This window comes from Simochromis diagramma, unplaced genomic scaffold, assembly GCF_900408965.1.
Source record: "Simochromis diagramma unplaced genomic scaffold, fSimDia1.1 OVJJ01000603.1, whole genome shotgun sequence".
Classification (NCBI taxonomy): Eukaryota; Metazoa; Chordata; class Actinopteri; order Cichliformes; family Cichlidae; genus Simochromis; species Simochromis diagramma.
Window position 1 is genome coordinate 26,150,113 of NW_024387414.1, and position 15,528 is coordinate 26,165,640.

General features: G+C 42.9%; 1 protein-coding gene across 3 annotated transcripts; it reads right to left on the bottom strand.

Annotated features, from left to right (window-relative positions):
* Window positions 1–1,066: 1,066 nt before the first annotated feature.
* Window positions 1,067–15,121, bottom strand: mapk6 (mitogen-activated protein kinase 6). 3 transcript variants are annotated; one of them, XM_040010980.1, is made up of 8 exons: window positions 14,914–15,121; window positions 10,212–11,127; window positions 9,774–10,091; window positions 5,047–5,191; window positions 4,509–4,673; window positions 4,177–4,372; window positions 3,882–3,999; window positions 1,067–3,512 (listed from the first exon to the last, which is right to left on the bottom strand). In XM_040010980.1, the coding sequence occupies exons 2-8, from the start codon at window positions 10,446–10,448 to the stop codon at window positions 2,415–2,417; spliced, it is 2,277 nt and encodes a 758-aa protein (XP_039866914.1). In that variant the 5' UTR covers window positions 10,449–11,127; window positions 14,914–15,121; the 3' UTR covers window positions 1,067–2,414. The 3 variants fall into 3 exon arrangements, with proteins under 3 accessions (XP_039866914.1, XP_039866915.1, XP_039866913.1); XM_040010981.1 differs by lacking the exon at window positions 14,914–15,121 and adding an exon at window positions 13,379–13,576; XM_040010979.1 differs by lacking the exon at window positions 14,914–15,121 and adding an exon at window positions 11,916–12,381.
* Window positions 15,122–15,528: the final 407 nt, after the last annotated feature.

The following is a 15,528-nucleotide window of genomic DNA, read 5'->3' on the forward strand; positions in this document are numbered from 1 at the left end:
CTAGATAAACTGTTCTGCATGTGATGACATACACAGTGGATTAATGCTGCCATGTTTTGGAGAACAAAGCGTTTCTACTGCCAGAGAATAAATGAATAAAAACTGGGAGGTGCTGTCACAGCAAGAGGGTCTCCAGGCGGGGTCTGGAGTTTCTCCCAGTCCCCGTGCCTACACAGAATCTCTCCAGGTAGTTTAATTAAGATGTGAATCGTCTCAGTTTTCAGCTCTTCGACAAACTGGAAGTACCCTGCCTTTTGCACTATGTAGCTGGGATAGGCCTCAGCTCCACTGTGATCCTGGACATCATAAGCAGTTAAGAAAATGGATGACTACAAACTGTAGACAACCGTGTTTAGCGACTAAAACATTTTCCAATGCTAAAAGAGAAATGCCCATTCTCGTGCACAAGTACTAACTTGTTTAGAAAGATTTGGCTTTAAGACAAAATCATGCCATCCAAGAATATGAACCAAAGCATCCCAATCAGCCCACTGGTTGATTAAAACTGGCTCTACCTCACTTAGAATCACTGCCTTTAATGTGAGCCAGACAAGCTTGTTTTTGCACATTTTAGTACACCCACCCCCCCAAAATCCAAACAACCCTACTATCCTGCACGATTGATGTGAAAATGAACTGTCAGAGTGACTTTGACAATGTCACCACACCCTACAAAAACCTATTATTTCTCCACAGTCCGATTTCATCTCGTGAAGTTGTTCCCTAACAGGAAGTTTGGAAATGTAGTTATGCTGCGTCAGTGTTAGAGAACAGGACTGTAGAATGGAAAAGTACTTGTCGTGTAATCCCGCTCGCTTCTCTGTAGCATTTTATATGAGAAGCAGGTGGAAACCAAGTTGGCAGCTTTGAAATATGGTGGTCTCAACCAGAGCTACATTTAGCTGGTGATTCAAATCCCGTGTCCCCAGCACTTCCAGTGAAATCCAGTCTGCTTACTTGGACTTTAAAAGTGGCACATAGATTTGGCGGCACGTCTTCTCCAAGGACCAGGTTTATGACGGGGCCAATCCCCTGATCAAGAACAAGGAAGAGAAGGAGGCCAAACTCTCTGCCAATAATTTTTATTGAGATATTTTGTAGAACAGGGGAACCAATGATTACAAAAAAAGTCCGTAAGTGTTCTACATGCTACACCTTAACCTAATTTCATCATGCTTGCCTGGAAAAAGTACATAGAAATTTAACAAACAAAAAACAAAAAAAGTACAATTAAAACTGACGTACATTATACTCACCATTAACTGTACTTTTAAATGTACCTTTCTCCTGCCTCCATGCACGCAACTTTAATTTTATTTTTTTTACATTTGGATAAAAAAAAAATTAAGACTTTTAGGCGCTTCTTTAAACCATAAAATAATTTTTTTCCACTAAAGACAGAACGCACCCATTTTTTAAAAAAAGAAAAAAAATATCCATTAGAACAGTATTGATGGAAAATGGAAAGCCTCGACTTCAACATAACACATGAATATGCATCCTACCTTAAAACAAAAGAACACTTGCACGCCCGTATAGTGCCAAAAATGAAAATGGAAGTCTGCCCAACTCCTCAAATCTTCAATAATCACATTGAAATAACACATTTTGATAAAATAAATAGCGCACATTTTGCTAGAAATAAATAAATGATTACTGAAACACCTCACTATGTTAATTGCTAAAGTGAGACAGATTTCATCTACGCGACCACTTCATTTCATGGTATGAGGATGGTCATGTGTGTAAAGCACTAGTGCGGCTTCGAGTGTCTCTCGCGGCTGTTACCTTGAGGTAGATAACACATTTACATTAACGCCTACGATAATGGTTGCTGCTGGCATCATGTGTCAGATTTACAGTATGAAAGGGTTTTCAAGGAAGCTTTCTTCAGGGGAAAAAAAAAATGTCAGAAGGTCAAAGAATATTTTAAAAATAAGGAAAAACAAAAAAACATGACGAACAAGACACCCCATCCCAGGAAAGGCTGTTTGAGAGCACTTTAAAACCCCACAGCAATGTTAGCGTCTACCTTCCTTCTTTATGTCACACCCAAAACGGCCAAACTTCATCTCTTAAATCCTCTTTACCTCATCCTCCCTCCTCTAGATACTTCTTTCCCGCTCCCCTTTCATCTACAGTACTTAAATGTGCGACTGACATGCCAGTATAGCAATGAGGGTGTAGACATTAACCCATGAAGGCCTGGTGATCAAGGCTCAGAGTGATGATCAAAACTCTTTAAATAAAATCACCCTTTTCGACTCTTTAAAAAAACAAAACAACCATAATAATAACAAAAAAAAAAAAAAGGTATGAAATGATTCAAGTACAGTATACCATATTATTTTAAAAAAAGCAACATAAAAACAAAACTGCCTAGATTTTGCACTGTGAGGAAGATATACATTTCCTTAATTAAGATGTTTGAAGATGCTGCTGTACGTTTTGTGGGCAATTTGTGGGGAGCATTTGACAGCGCAGGGGGTGAGGGACGCCTGGATGGATTTTAGAGGCAAGTCATCAGTGCTGTCAAAGCCAGGAAGGGCCAGAGAGTCCAGCTGCATATTGAGCACAATCTCCGTGCTTCTGTCAAGGAAGCTCTCGTCTAGCTCTCTCACCACCGGGGACCCAATCTGCGGGCTGGCAGTCTCGGAGACGGCTTCTTCCCTCCTGCTGAACAGGTGGTCCAGGTAGCTGGTGTAAGGGCTTTCCTTCTGGAGGTGGTCCTCTTTGCCAATGTCCCAGCACGCTTCGTCTATCAAAATGCCGTTCTCTCCGACCGTGTCCCCAGAGCTCTCCCAGGGGCGAGCAGGCCAGACGCAGTCTCCGCCGACCACTCCCAGCCCTCCGCCACCTAGCTGGGCGAGATTTACCAGGCACTTCTCCTCCTTCTCCTGACTTATGGACTTGGACATAGAGGTTGAGCGAGGAGCCTCGAGCTGGGAGACAGAAAAGTTGAGCTCGTTCAGGAGGCCCACCTCATTCAGGAGCCCCACATCGTTGAGCAGGGTCACCTCCTGACAGGGCTCCGGCTGCAGGCTCAGCTTGATGGTGCTGGCAATGAAGGAGTCAAAGTCAAAGCCTTGGTTCTGCTGGCTCTGAGGCTTTTCCGTCTGGTGTTTCTCTTGCACTTTGTCCTTCTCTACAGGGCTCTTCTCTGCCTCCTTTAATGCGATCTGAGCCTTTACCAGCCCGTTCTTCTCGCATTTGCTCTTGGACTTGCGGTCTGCCTTCTCCTTGCTCTGCTGCTCCTTCCAGTTGGAGAGGTCGATGATAAGCTTGGGTTCGTAGTAGTGGTTGACTTCACTGTCTCTCCAGATGAGGTTGTCCAGGTAGGAGGGCGACACAGCCTTGTAGTTACAGGTGTGGCTACACTGCAAGTCACAGTATTTGTTCTCGTGGTGGTCATCCTGCCAAGATCTCTCTAGTGGGAATGGGGTTGAGTAGTCGAAGGACGGCTCGTCCAGGAACTTCTCTCGATCTCCATCAGCATATTTACGAGGATCCACCTAGAAAGAGACAACAGCCACCTTTCAGAATCTGATAATTTAAGTCAGTGCTGATTTAAATCCAATTTATATTAGTAAGGAATGAGCTCTCTTGCACCTAGCTTTTTTCAGACATGGATTAAGCCTATCCAAACAAAAATACATGTAAAATTCAAGGAAGGCCGCCTCTGAAATAATGTTTATTTATGTTAGCAATAAAGCTCAATCCATGAATGGGAACCCGGCCTTAAGGCTTTTATTGATGTATACCGCTTTAAGATCAATCCAATACTTGCTTCCTTGCCCAGAATTAATCACCCTTAAGGTTCTGAAAAAGCAGTGAAAATAGTTTTGATAGTAGTATTGAAGCGTTTGTCAAAAATAACTCACCTGGACGACCTCTTCGTCCGTTACATCGGAGAGTGCCCTTGGGTCAACCTGAACCTCGTCTGGGTCATGGGTGCTGTGCAAGTGCCAGTCAGCTTCTGAGAACTGGCTCTCGTGATACCTAATGGAGTAAGAAATAGAAAGACTTCATTAGCAACAGTCATATACAGACTAAGTTTGCAAATAAACTCTAGTCAAACAGTGAGAGCTGCTCACTTGCAGCAAGCACAGCAAAACAAATTCCGCTGAAGTTAATCCCAAGAGAATATGTGAGAGGGAAATAAGTGAGAAGGCACACCTGTCACAAGTGTGGCTGTGGCTCTGGTCCATGAGCAGGATATCATCTACCTCATCCTCAATGTGAAAGGGGTGCAGAGACACAGGCTCATCCAGGGGGAAGGAGTAGTCAGCCATATAGGGGTGTGCCAGGGCCTCTTCCGCAGTCAGACGATCCATGGGGTTAAAGGTCAGGATCTTCTCCAGGAAATCAAGGGCTGTAAAGGAGAAGGACAATGAGATTATCAAGCTGGAAATACGAGATGTGATCTATGAAGTACACGACCATGACCCTGGGTTCACAAGCACTTCACAAGGCTCCAAGTACTTCTGATTAATTAAAGTGGTACTTACCCTGCGGACTGACATCAGGCAGCAGTTTGGCCAATGGTGTGTGAGGCTTGGTCATGTCATTGCGGATAAAGACGGGAATTACGCTATGGAGCTCCTGGCGGTCTTCGTCTCGTAGTACAGGGATTGACTCCAGGATCAGCTGCATCTGTTCCAGTTCGTGAGCTCCTGAAACAGCAAACAGAAATATTATGGAGTTTTTTAGAAGAGAACCCATGACTCAACTTCTGCATGACTGAGGGAGTTTGAGCGAGGCAGCCTCGATTCCCATGATCTGAAGCAGATCATGGGAATTGAGATTTCATTTGCCTTGTGGTCAGCTCAAGGCTGTTTTAACAAGAACAGTCTCTCCCTGCACCGGCCGAATACGCAAAGTCAAACCAGACTGTCTGGTTTACCATGTGTTTAACAAACAAAGTTAGCATATGTGTCATCACACCTATACTTGACATTTAACTCTGTCACTTGAGCCACCTTAAAGACTGATTTTACACAAGGTGTGAGGAGTGAGTCTGACATAACAAACTGAGTCAACATTTACCTGCAAACAGGGTTTTCCCTGTGAGCATCTCAGCAAAGATGCAGCCAGCAGCCCACATGTCGATGGCTTTGGTGTAGTTGTTAGGAGAGAGCAGCAGGCGAGGAGATCTGTACCACTTTGTGACAAGACCTTCAGAGAGATGGCCCTGTCGTGGTGGGAAACCAGACATTAATTGTAACCCTCTAAAAGATACATTACAGTACTGGAAATTGTGCAGCATTATCATCATTATTATTATTGTTCTCATTATTTTTTTATGAGTGACAAGTTACTTTCAGTTTGTCTTCATTCAGAGGTAAGATGCTCATAAGTCTGCAGTGATTCACAATAAAAGCTATGATTACCCTCGTTTCATGTACCTCCACGTTTGCCACACAATACAGGTAACAGGAGATGTGACACTATCCTGCAAGTCTGTGCTAAACATTCAGAGCCCTGTGCCATCTCCTTAACAGCCGTACTCTGTGCTGGTCACGTACACCACACAGCATACAAAGACCCCCCGCCCAAAAAAAGAAGAGACCAATGAAAAGAGGGGAGATCAGACACGCAGGCCATGTCAGCAGTCTGAGCAGGATAATACCCCACTGCCACTAACCTGCACTCAAACAGTGCCTGACTAGTCACAAGGCCAGGAGGGCACCAAGCATAAAGGAAGCTGACCTCTGTATGTGTGTCTACACACTCAATGGGGGGAGGGGGAGCGGTAAAACAACACCCTTGCTGCGCTCTTTTTTTCCCCCCCCCACATGCAGTGGTAGTTTGTGGGACCAAAATGGACTGCTCACCACCGTGGGAGGCTCCCATTTCTGCCCAAATTTAGCCACAAATACTTGATGTCATCCTATCCTTAAGTGCCTGCAAGCCCTTGTTTTGATGGGACCTATAAACGACACGACATGTATTCCTTCCTACAGGTAACCAGCTAATCCGTCTGTCCGAGAGAAGATTGTAAAGAGGTGGGGGGAATTAAGAGATAGTCTGGCACATAGACAGGTCATACCTAGTGACTGGGACCAGAACCCATTCTGAGAAGCAGCTGGTAAAGCCGACCTGTGAGATTGTGCTTACGGGGGAGAAACACACACAACCAGCTTAACAGAGAATGTAAATTAGGTTAGCTTGAAAGAGTCATTGCAGAGAGCAAGGACAATGCGTAATGGACTCTGAACTAAAAGGAACAGATTAAAGTTTGCCTACCAGCTAAGTGCATAAAGTGCATTAGGTGAACCTTCCAGCTCAATTCTTTTACAGATTTTCAAGCGGACCATTCACCATAAAGCTTTAAAGCATTAACAATGTCAGTACCTCCAGCAGCAGCTGGTGAATAACTTCACCACCCGATCTACATCAGCTCAGGCTGACATTTAATGATTCACAACTAGGCCTCTCCATGTGACAGGCTGCGGTTAGTCAGAGCAACCTCAAGCAGGTTTAACCAGATGTCAGTAAAGGTGGCTTCTGGAGAATCAGAAAGATCCTCCCCCACCTCCCAATAAAGCTGTTGACTGAAAAATAAGTAATCAATTTTCTTGCCAAGACAGATTCACTTCAGAGTTCAACTGTCAAGTACTAAATGAGGAGGATGTGAACCTAATAAATAAGAAAAAAACCATTTCCATCTGGATCTTTGGCTTCTCTGAATAATTTGTGATACATCTGCTTGCTGCAGAACAAGATTAAACTACTGTTTAAAATCAAGAAAGTACAGGGTGGAATAATCCAAACCAGCTCTCTAAAACTCATTGAGCCTGAAGTCAACTTTGCTGCATTTATTCTGAATCTTGTAAAGTCTGGCACCAGACAGGCCCGGTGGTAGCTAAATAACTGGGTCAAGTATGCTTTTTATTGCAGCTGTGGCTTAGAATTGTTCACTTTGATGAATGTGTGGCAGAAACAAACCTTGTGAAGGTCTTTTATAACATTCCTACCAATGTCACGGCTATCATCTCTATAGCATCTCAAATTACTGAAAATTATACCAAACCACAGGCAAGCACAAGATCACACTTTTTCAATATTCAATAGTCTGACAGGCAACATGCAAACACAACTGTTTCCACAGCACAAAATTATGCGAATGTCTGACAAGTTTGCCACTTTTTTCTAGGCGTCATAAAAAGACAAACCTTTAAATGGTTTGCCAAGCCAAACGATCTCTCAGTGATAAATCACAAGAATAGTGAAGACTAGACTGGATGTCACTTCTAGAGAATGTATTTTTGACACACTCAAACTGCTTAACTTAGACACACAGTAAAAATTGTTAAAGCCTCAGCAATTCTTGTTTAAAACTGTTAAAAGCTTCTTTGACTGACTTTTGGTTCAGCTTAGTCTCTAGCTAAAGTTTGGGACAAGACTGAAAGTGAACGCAGGCTTTAGATCAGCTTCAAATAAGGCTCTGAGCAAGGCTCCCACAACGAGACAAAGGGCTGGCTGGGAAAAGGAGGGGAACTGGGGTTGGAAAAGTTGGATGAGTGCACGTGAATTTTTGTCATTCTTGAGTATGAGCCACTATTAGGCGAGACCTCAAAGCTCACAGAGACAGAAACTGTTTCCCCACAGAAACAGGTAGTTGTGCTTAAAACAAAGCTATGCAGGATTATTAAAAGCCTAAAGGGAACCATGAGCTGTTGATGTCTTTAGCCAAGGCATCATAAGAAAGAATAAGCGTGGGAGGAAAGGATTAAACAAACGCCTCGTGAATGCACCACTGATGCATGAATCCAAGATCACATTACCGAAGCTAAACTAGAAACTGAAGTTCACTGGAAAAATAGAGCTGCTTTTTTTTTTTAGAAATTATGTTATTCAAATACATTGCACTCCAGCACCCAACCACTGCGTCTCGGACCCTATGCTCCAAGTAGAGGGTGGTCGTGAAAGAGCATGTGGTCAACAGTAAAACCAACTGCTTTTTTTAACACCTTCACGCTGTGCCACTGGTGTGTTATCTGGGGGTGCTAAGTTCATTTTTAAACACGCCTCATTTGTTCTTAGACACTCACTTTAAATGAGTCTAGGAGCCATAAAAAGGTGGTTGGTAAAGATACTAGCTTAACTTTGCCCCTTGGTACAGCTATTATCACAAAAACAATGAAAAACCCAAAACAAAACCAAAACAAAACAAACAAAAACACAGTAAGGAGAGCTTCATGGAAAACCAGTTAGTCAATCTGACTATAGCGTTTCCATCTTTGAGCAAAACAGCAGTAATCTGCTGCAGTACATCTTTGAGCTCTGACCCCAGGCAAGCAGCTTAAGGAGGGAAAAAATAAAAACTTCTCTAAAGCGTCTGGCCTGCTACAGACACCAAACTGTGAAGCTCTCATTCCTTCCCAGCAACTATTACCTTACTCTTCCTAGTGCGCAGTGACATACTGTCTCAAAAGACATGACTCATATGAAAACAGTCAGAGCTGAAAATGTGACTACATGACCAAAACGCAGTTTTCGTATTTAACTGGCAATTAAGCCAGTTATGGTAAACAAGGGTGCGTAAGTCTATTTCGAGGGATGCATTGTGTGGCAGGAGCCTGGATGAGTAATGGATATGAATGAGACAGTACCATCCAGTGAGATCACCCATCACTTGAGCCCCATTTCCCTTCTGTGACTAATCCGAGACACATGCAAGCATCTGACCACCTTAGCGCCTCAAGAAGATCCGGGCAGAGACACAGAGGGAGGGACAGGCTTCCCAACCTAGATTTCCTCACATTACACCACCATATGGCCATCAACTGGAATTTCCTCATCCCTTTATAAAGGTGACAGCAACACACAAGAGCTACACAGGCCTCCCACCTGGCTGCAATTACACAGGCTGATCTATACTCTTCTCACACTGAAGACAGAAACAGCTTCTTTAATGCTACAATTACATTGCTTCAAAGAACAAAGGTTTTATAGAAAGCATTAAAATATGTGCATTCAACAGATGGCGTGCCAGCATTTGGCTTTCTAAGCACGTGTTTACAGTAAGCATCTTTCAGAAACCAGTGAAAAGCCATGAACAAAGAAAACAGCAAGGGACACAAATGTCTTCACTTCTAAAAGTCTCATGCATGAGAATTTGCTTATTGGAGCAGTGACCTCATGCAAAGAGAACTCATGCAAAGCATTGTCCTTTCAGATGTAACAAATCCTCAATTTTTATTTTTATTTTTTAAGAGCAGGATGTCCACAACAAATTTTTGCAGCCTCAAGCCTTCGTCAGTTTTCTCTAAAAGCCGATGGAGGCGCAACGTTGAACTCTTCCGGTTTTGTGTCATTGTGAAAACATTACACCCCCCCCCCCCCCCCCACACACACACACACACACACACACACCCTCCGCTGGAGATCCTATTGTAGCACGTCTTAATTAAGCCACATTATCACAAACTAATCTCCAATTCTTATCGTCTACACTTTTACATAATGGAAAAAAACGTTTCCCACGGCTTTGTTTTCAACCCTCACTTATGAGAAGGGAAGGCGAGGCCTTACCTCAAGGAACCACATCCTTTCTAGCTCACTTCCTGCTCAAAAAACTGCGTCACCCTGGGGAGTACCACATTACTGGGCAATAAACATCTCGTGTCAGAGCAGCAGAGCACTCGTATATGGGCAAAGAGTTCACCAACGCTGCTATATTTGTTCTGCTTTGCGCTGTAGCCTGTGCTGCATTATAACCACCCATCATAAACCACAGCAGACCAGCAAAACTCTGCAATTGGTCTTACCTTGTGAGAGTAGTGAGGGTCCATAATGCGTGCCAGTCCAAAGTCCCCGATTTTAAGTACCAGGTCCTCCGTGTTGACAAACAGGTTGGCAGGCTTGAGGTCACGGTGCAGCACATTGGCAGAGTGGATGTATTTAAGGCCCCTGAGGAGCTGGTACATGAAGAGCCGGGCGTGATCCTCTGAGAGAAGGCCCCTCTCCAGTAGCTGACACAAATCAGTCTCCATGTACTCTTGCACAATGTAGACGGAGTTGACCTCCGTAAGAGACACCACATCCTCTGTTAGCCTGCGACCGCTGGGGCCCAACGTCTCAAACACCTAGTGCCATAAAAAGGAGGGTATGTGTTGATCATGAAGTCTTTTCATTTTCTGTCACAGCCAGATAAAAAAGATAGCAACGTTTTCTTTTTTTTTTAAACTTTGAACCTGCCAACATACCTTGACAATGTTGTCATGGTCGAGGCGTCTGATAATCTTGATTTCCCGGAGGGCGTGCTTGACGCTCTGGGGGTCAGTCAAGATAATTTTCTTCACGGCTACACGCTTGTCACAGTCAGTGTCAACTGCTGAGAACACGAGGCCATTCCCTCCGTAGCCCAGAGGCTTCAAGTCCATGTAGCGAGAGCCCAGGTCAAAGCCGTGGATGTTCATCAGTGACTCAAACTTCTCTGCCATGACTTTTTTCTTTTGTGGGCTTCTACACCAAGCTTCTGCTATCTCTAATGTTAATCCTCTGGCCCGTTTCAAGCCCAATTTTCGCACTTAACAGAGGAATCCCCGCCCCCCCCTTGCTTCAGAGGTTCGGCTGACCCCTGTACAGACGACTACCAAGTCACCCCCTCTAGCTGTCACTGTCAGATGCAAGGTATTAATGTGTAGTCAAAGTTTCCTTCCATTTTGAGTAAGGAGAGAAAATTTTAAAGTTGAATTCATCCTCCAATCCTGAATGTGTGGATATATTTAAATGAACAGCTCTAAGTAAACTAGTGTTTGTAGACGGCAAATGGAATGGTCTTTGAGGCAAATTAAAGCGCACTGGCACGATCTTAAACTATAAAAGCACGTAATTGCATCCTCACAGTGCAAATACATTCAGTGTATGACTGGTCCTGAGCAGCTTCATGTGAAATGTGCGTAAACGCACTGCTAATTCTTTTCTTTCTTTCTTTTTTTCCTTTGTAAATATATGTATAGATCTGTCTGTATAGTTTTCCTGTCAAGTCACGTCGTCTATAAAAATTGAAATGAGTCTGGCCTTTAAGTCTCTAAAGTAATTTCTCAGCCTCAATGATCAGGTGGCTCTAGCTCGCCACAGTCGCAATCAAAACTATCCTCCATTTTACTTGGATATAACCTGAAAGACAAAGAAAAACAAAAACAAAAAAATAAGTGTGAGAACACATGTATTGTGCCAGAGCAAACTGGGTTTGAGCCCATCATTTGACACATTGTTTCCGTCTTCTATGAAGATGTCTCACTCTGTAAGGCTGACATGTGTTAGGGATTTCCATTAAGCAACAAGCTGCCTCGCTCGGCCGGCTTTTGAACGCGGTGACATTACGAGAAGCTAACCCCTCCCCCGCTCCCAGCTCCAGTGACGCGCCTGCTAGTCCGGTTTTCTAGGTATCGTTAAAATTAAAGAGATAACATTTAGAAGCTTCACGAAGATCAGTATCCACGAGAGTACACGAATACTACACATTAAAGACGAATAACCGTGTTCACAGCGCCTACTTTTGGCCCTCGCCCGGTCTCTGTTGACTAGCTCGCGGGGGAGAAAAAAAAAAAGCCAAGAATGGCAGAGTAACGGCAAGCAAGCGAGAGACCGCCGTTGATCTAATTTAGAACATAACCACGACCACCCTTTGACGTTAACATGAGCTAAATTATATGTGGAAAACATATCTCACTACATCACTCATTTTATATACTTAAAAAACATCAAGCCAGCGAGAAATGTGCCGACAGCGCGAACAAAGGGGTCGTTGTTGGCGGAGGCTTCTGACTACGTGGTACAGCTTTCCTAGCGCTAAGCAGCACAAAGCCGACGTCGATTAAACGGCTCGAATAACAGCGAATCCTCAGCGAAACCAACATAACATGTAAATAATAATCAGAATCTATATATAACATGTTACTCACGGTCCTTGTTTGTTGCATTAGGCGGGCTATAGTTTTAATCAAACCCAGACGAGGTTTGACTGCGATCCGCTCCCGGTGATATGCGGATCTGTTGCAATCGCCATTTAGGCTAGGTAGAGAAAGGCAGCAGTGACGTCACATGGCCACCTTCACTGACTATCGGAAAGATGTCTACTACGACTACGAGTCTTCAACAAACAATTTATTTTTACTTATTTGTTGTTTTCCCCAGCTTTTAGTTGCATACTAGCAGTTATTTACAAATAAATATTCCTGATTTATTTTTAAAATTATTATCAACCCACTATTACATTGATAGAATACTGTAATTATCTCTAGTTCTAATACCCTAACCCCACTCTGGGTTCACTGGGTTCATTATTCAGACAACAACATGCAGTGAGTTGGCACTGCTTCATAAATAATGAAGTTTAACTTAGATCATTTGCATTATTTCTAAAAATCATGAATTAATCACCTCATGTTTCTGATCATTGTTATTATCACAGAAACACAACTGTGTCATATTACTCATTATACATGTATTGATATTTTAGCAGTGTAATGAACAATTAAGTTGGCAAGCAGCTGAAATGTCAGCAACTGGTGATTGAATTGGTTAAAAAGAAATAAAAATAAAAACACAAAAAATAATCTATTGTTTCCAGCCCAGACCTTTGACAGTCAGATATATCTGTATCTATATTTATAGGTGGAGCTGTAAGCTTCGAGCAGTACTTGAATACAGCAGGAATCATTCAAAACATTTGAAGTTGGAGTTCATTCCAGCTCAGTGTTTGTGTTTATAGTCCAAGTGATAGCAGCACTGTACCACAGGCAACCTCACCATTACTTACCTCATTATCACCTCTTGATGCATGCAAAGTTCAACCAGCCGTAACTGCAGGCCATTTTATAATAGACTAACCCCCAGAAGTAACAAACCTCCAGAAAGAGTTTTTTGTTTTGTTTTGTTTTTTGTCACTTGTTCTATTATGCAACGTAAAATGAGGATGCCACAAGATAATGGACCAGGAAGAACATTCTGTACCCAGCCTATTTGATCTCCTATCTGGAAATCTGGGGGGTGGAAATACTGCATTATAACCTGCAGAGCAGATACAGCTGTTCATTTTAGTTGAAACACCTCAGTGCATCATTTGCTTACACTTTGCTCTTTAGTATTTTACATTTAAAATTTGAGTTGTCCTCCAAATAGAAAATTATTGCCTATTTATTGCCTCTCAAAATTTCTGTTGAGAAAGCGTCATCCCTCTATTTTCCAACCATTGTTAAATTTTACTCAAGGCAGCATCAATAGTACGAATGGTATTATTTGTCTTTTCTTTGCAAAACGAAGCTGTTTTCTAGCTTTTTGTTTCATTTTATTTATTTATTTTTAGTGACGCGCAGTAGTGGTCTTGTCAGTGACTTAAAAAAAAAACCCCGGACAGGTCACTCACATGCGCCATGCGGATTTGCTCCCTTTGGCACCGACAGGGTGTTTCTCTTTTAGCGGCCCGACATCACGTCACATCAGATCTCCGCGAGGATTACACATCCCGAGGAAAAGAAGTGAAGAAATCAAATACGGCACTGATTTGATTCCCTCATTCTACGGATGGTCCCGCGGAGCGCCCGGTCCTCCCTCTCTGTGGATGCTGTGAATGGAGGGATGGAGAGGGAACGGGTGGGTGTGCAGGAAGGAGCATCATAGCCGCAGAAGTCTACATCAGCATCCGCATGCAGACCATGTGAGTGCCCATGTGTCCGACAATGCGGCTGGCTCTTACGGGCCGGGGTGGGCTCTGCGATGGAGAGAGAAACTACATGCTGCCGGAACGTGATGCGACTGAGAGAGAGAAATGTTGGGAAAAGACATGATATAGTTCACCGCTGCTCTGAACATCAGATTACGATTGGGCTATATGTTACCCCGTCCATTAATGCTCCCAAAGACGTAGAGCTATGTAATTACGTACTTTTATCAGCTATATTTTAAAAGCATAAAGATCTAGCTGAGGTGTATTTATTTATTTATTATTTGTTGGTTTGGTAAATCTATTATTTATAAGCGGCTTTTCTAGAAAAGATGAATGAAACTGCCTTTAGAAACTGCATTGAGTGTGCTTGTAAAAAGTGATGCAAATGTTGCCAAAATGATCCTTTATTTGATTTCTGAACCATCCTCTACAAAAAGGTCAGGTAGCAGCTTCACTGTCTTTGTTCCAAGTCACTTCCTTTGAGCTGATCAGGTAGAAATCAGAAAGAGAGAACTTCTCTTTACTGACATCTAGTCCTTTTGCACTTAACTCACTGATTGTGTGCGATATGTTGTCCCTCACCCCCACGAGTGCTCTTTTCTCTGTTGTATAGAGCCAAGAATGGAGGTCAGAAGATAAAGTCACATATTGTGTCTTTCATGAGACCCTGCCCTCACGTTTTGATCACGTTGGAGACAGAAGATCCGGACTTCTGTTACTTATATTTCAGTTATTAATGATATATCTCCGCAGGGTCATTACACTCTGTGCTCCGGGCTTCCTCTCTTTTATCATGAGATATAAGAGAACTGTTTCTCCAAGTCTTACACCGAAACGTCCGACTGAGATGTTGTTAATTTACTTCTGTTTCTGCCAGTCTTTTAATCATTGGCCCGACACAAACACAGCACTATTGCAGTCCATCAGTGTTGTTTGCTGCGCACAGAGTGTCTCATGTGTGGAAAATGAGTGTGTGCACATGCTGTCAACCTGCTTGTCACAGTGGTAAGAGTCTCTTACTAAAACACACACTTTCACCTTTAAAGAGTATCTGAGTTTATCTCAGCTCCATTTCTGGACATTGCTATCCTCCTGCATGCATCCCCTGTTTTATTATGTTGAACCTGTTCTTCATTTATACAAAGTCTGCACAAAAACTAAAAGTGTCCTCAGCTCTTGTCACTCTCAAGCTTGCTCATTCCTTTATGAAAGACAAAAATCTTCTGGTCTCTTACCATGGCTGAAATTCTCCAGTGACGAATGGAGCAACATGGTGCATGAGTCAATAGTCCATTCAGAAGAGTATGTTTTATGTCCGTCACTCCTAGTCCGAAAGGCAGAAAGCTTGAAAGACCCAGTGCACTCCACCGTCCGTTTATATGTGTGTGAATGTATTCTCAGAGCCTTGGCGGTGTGTTATCCTACTCCATGTGCCTCTGGTTGTGAGGTGGAGCTCCATGGAAAGTTAATATAGGCCAAGCCGGAGAGGGGAGGAGACTGCACTGTGTATGGCTTGGCCTTAGACAGAGCAGTGTGTCAGACACACCGAATCCACCTTTCTCTGTCTCTGTCTCTCTCTCTGCCACTTTTCTTACTCTTTTCTCATTCTTAAAAAAAATCCCTGTTATTTTCAGATCTGCTCACTTGTATTTTGTAAAAAGAAAAAGAGTTAATTATCTGTAGCCTGTCCTGAAATAAACTCTTGCTCCTAGGCAAGACACTCAGGAGTTATTTGTCTTGTTTTTTTCTTAAAAAAAAAATCAATTTGCTTAAATGGGAGAAAACTATTTTTGGTCACACATTTCAAACCTTGACTATCAAGTCATTGTTTGCAGACAACCAGACTAGAT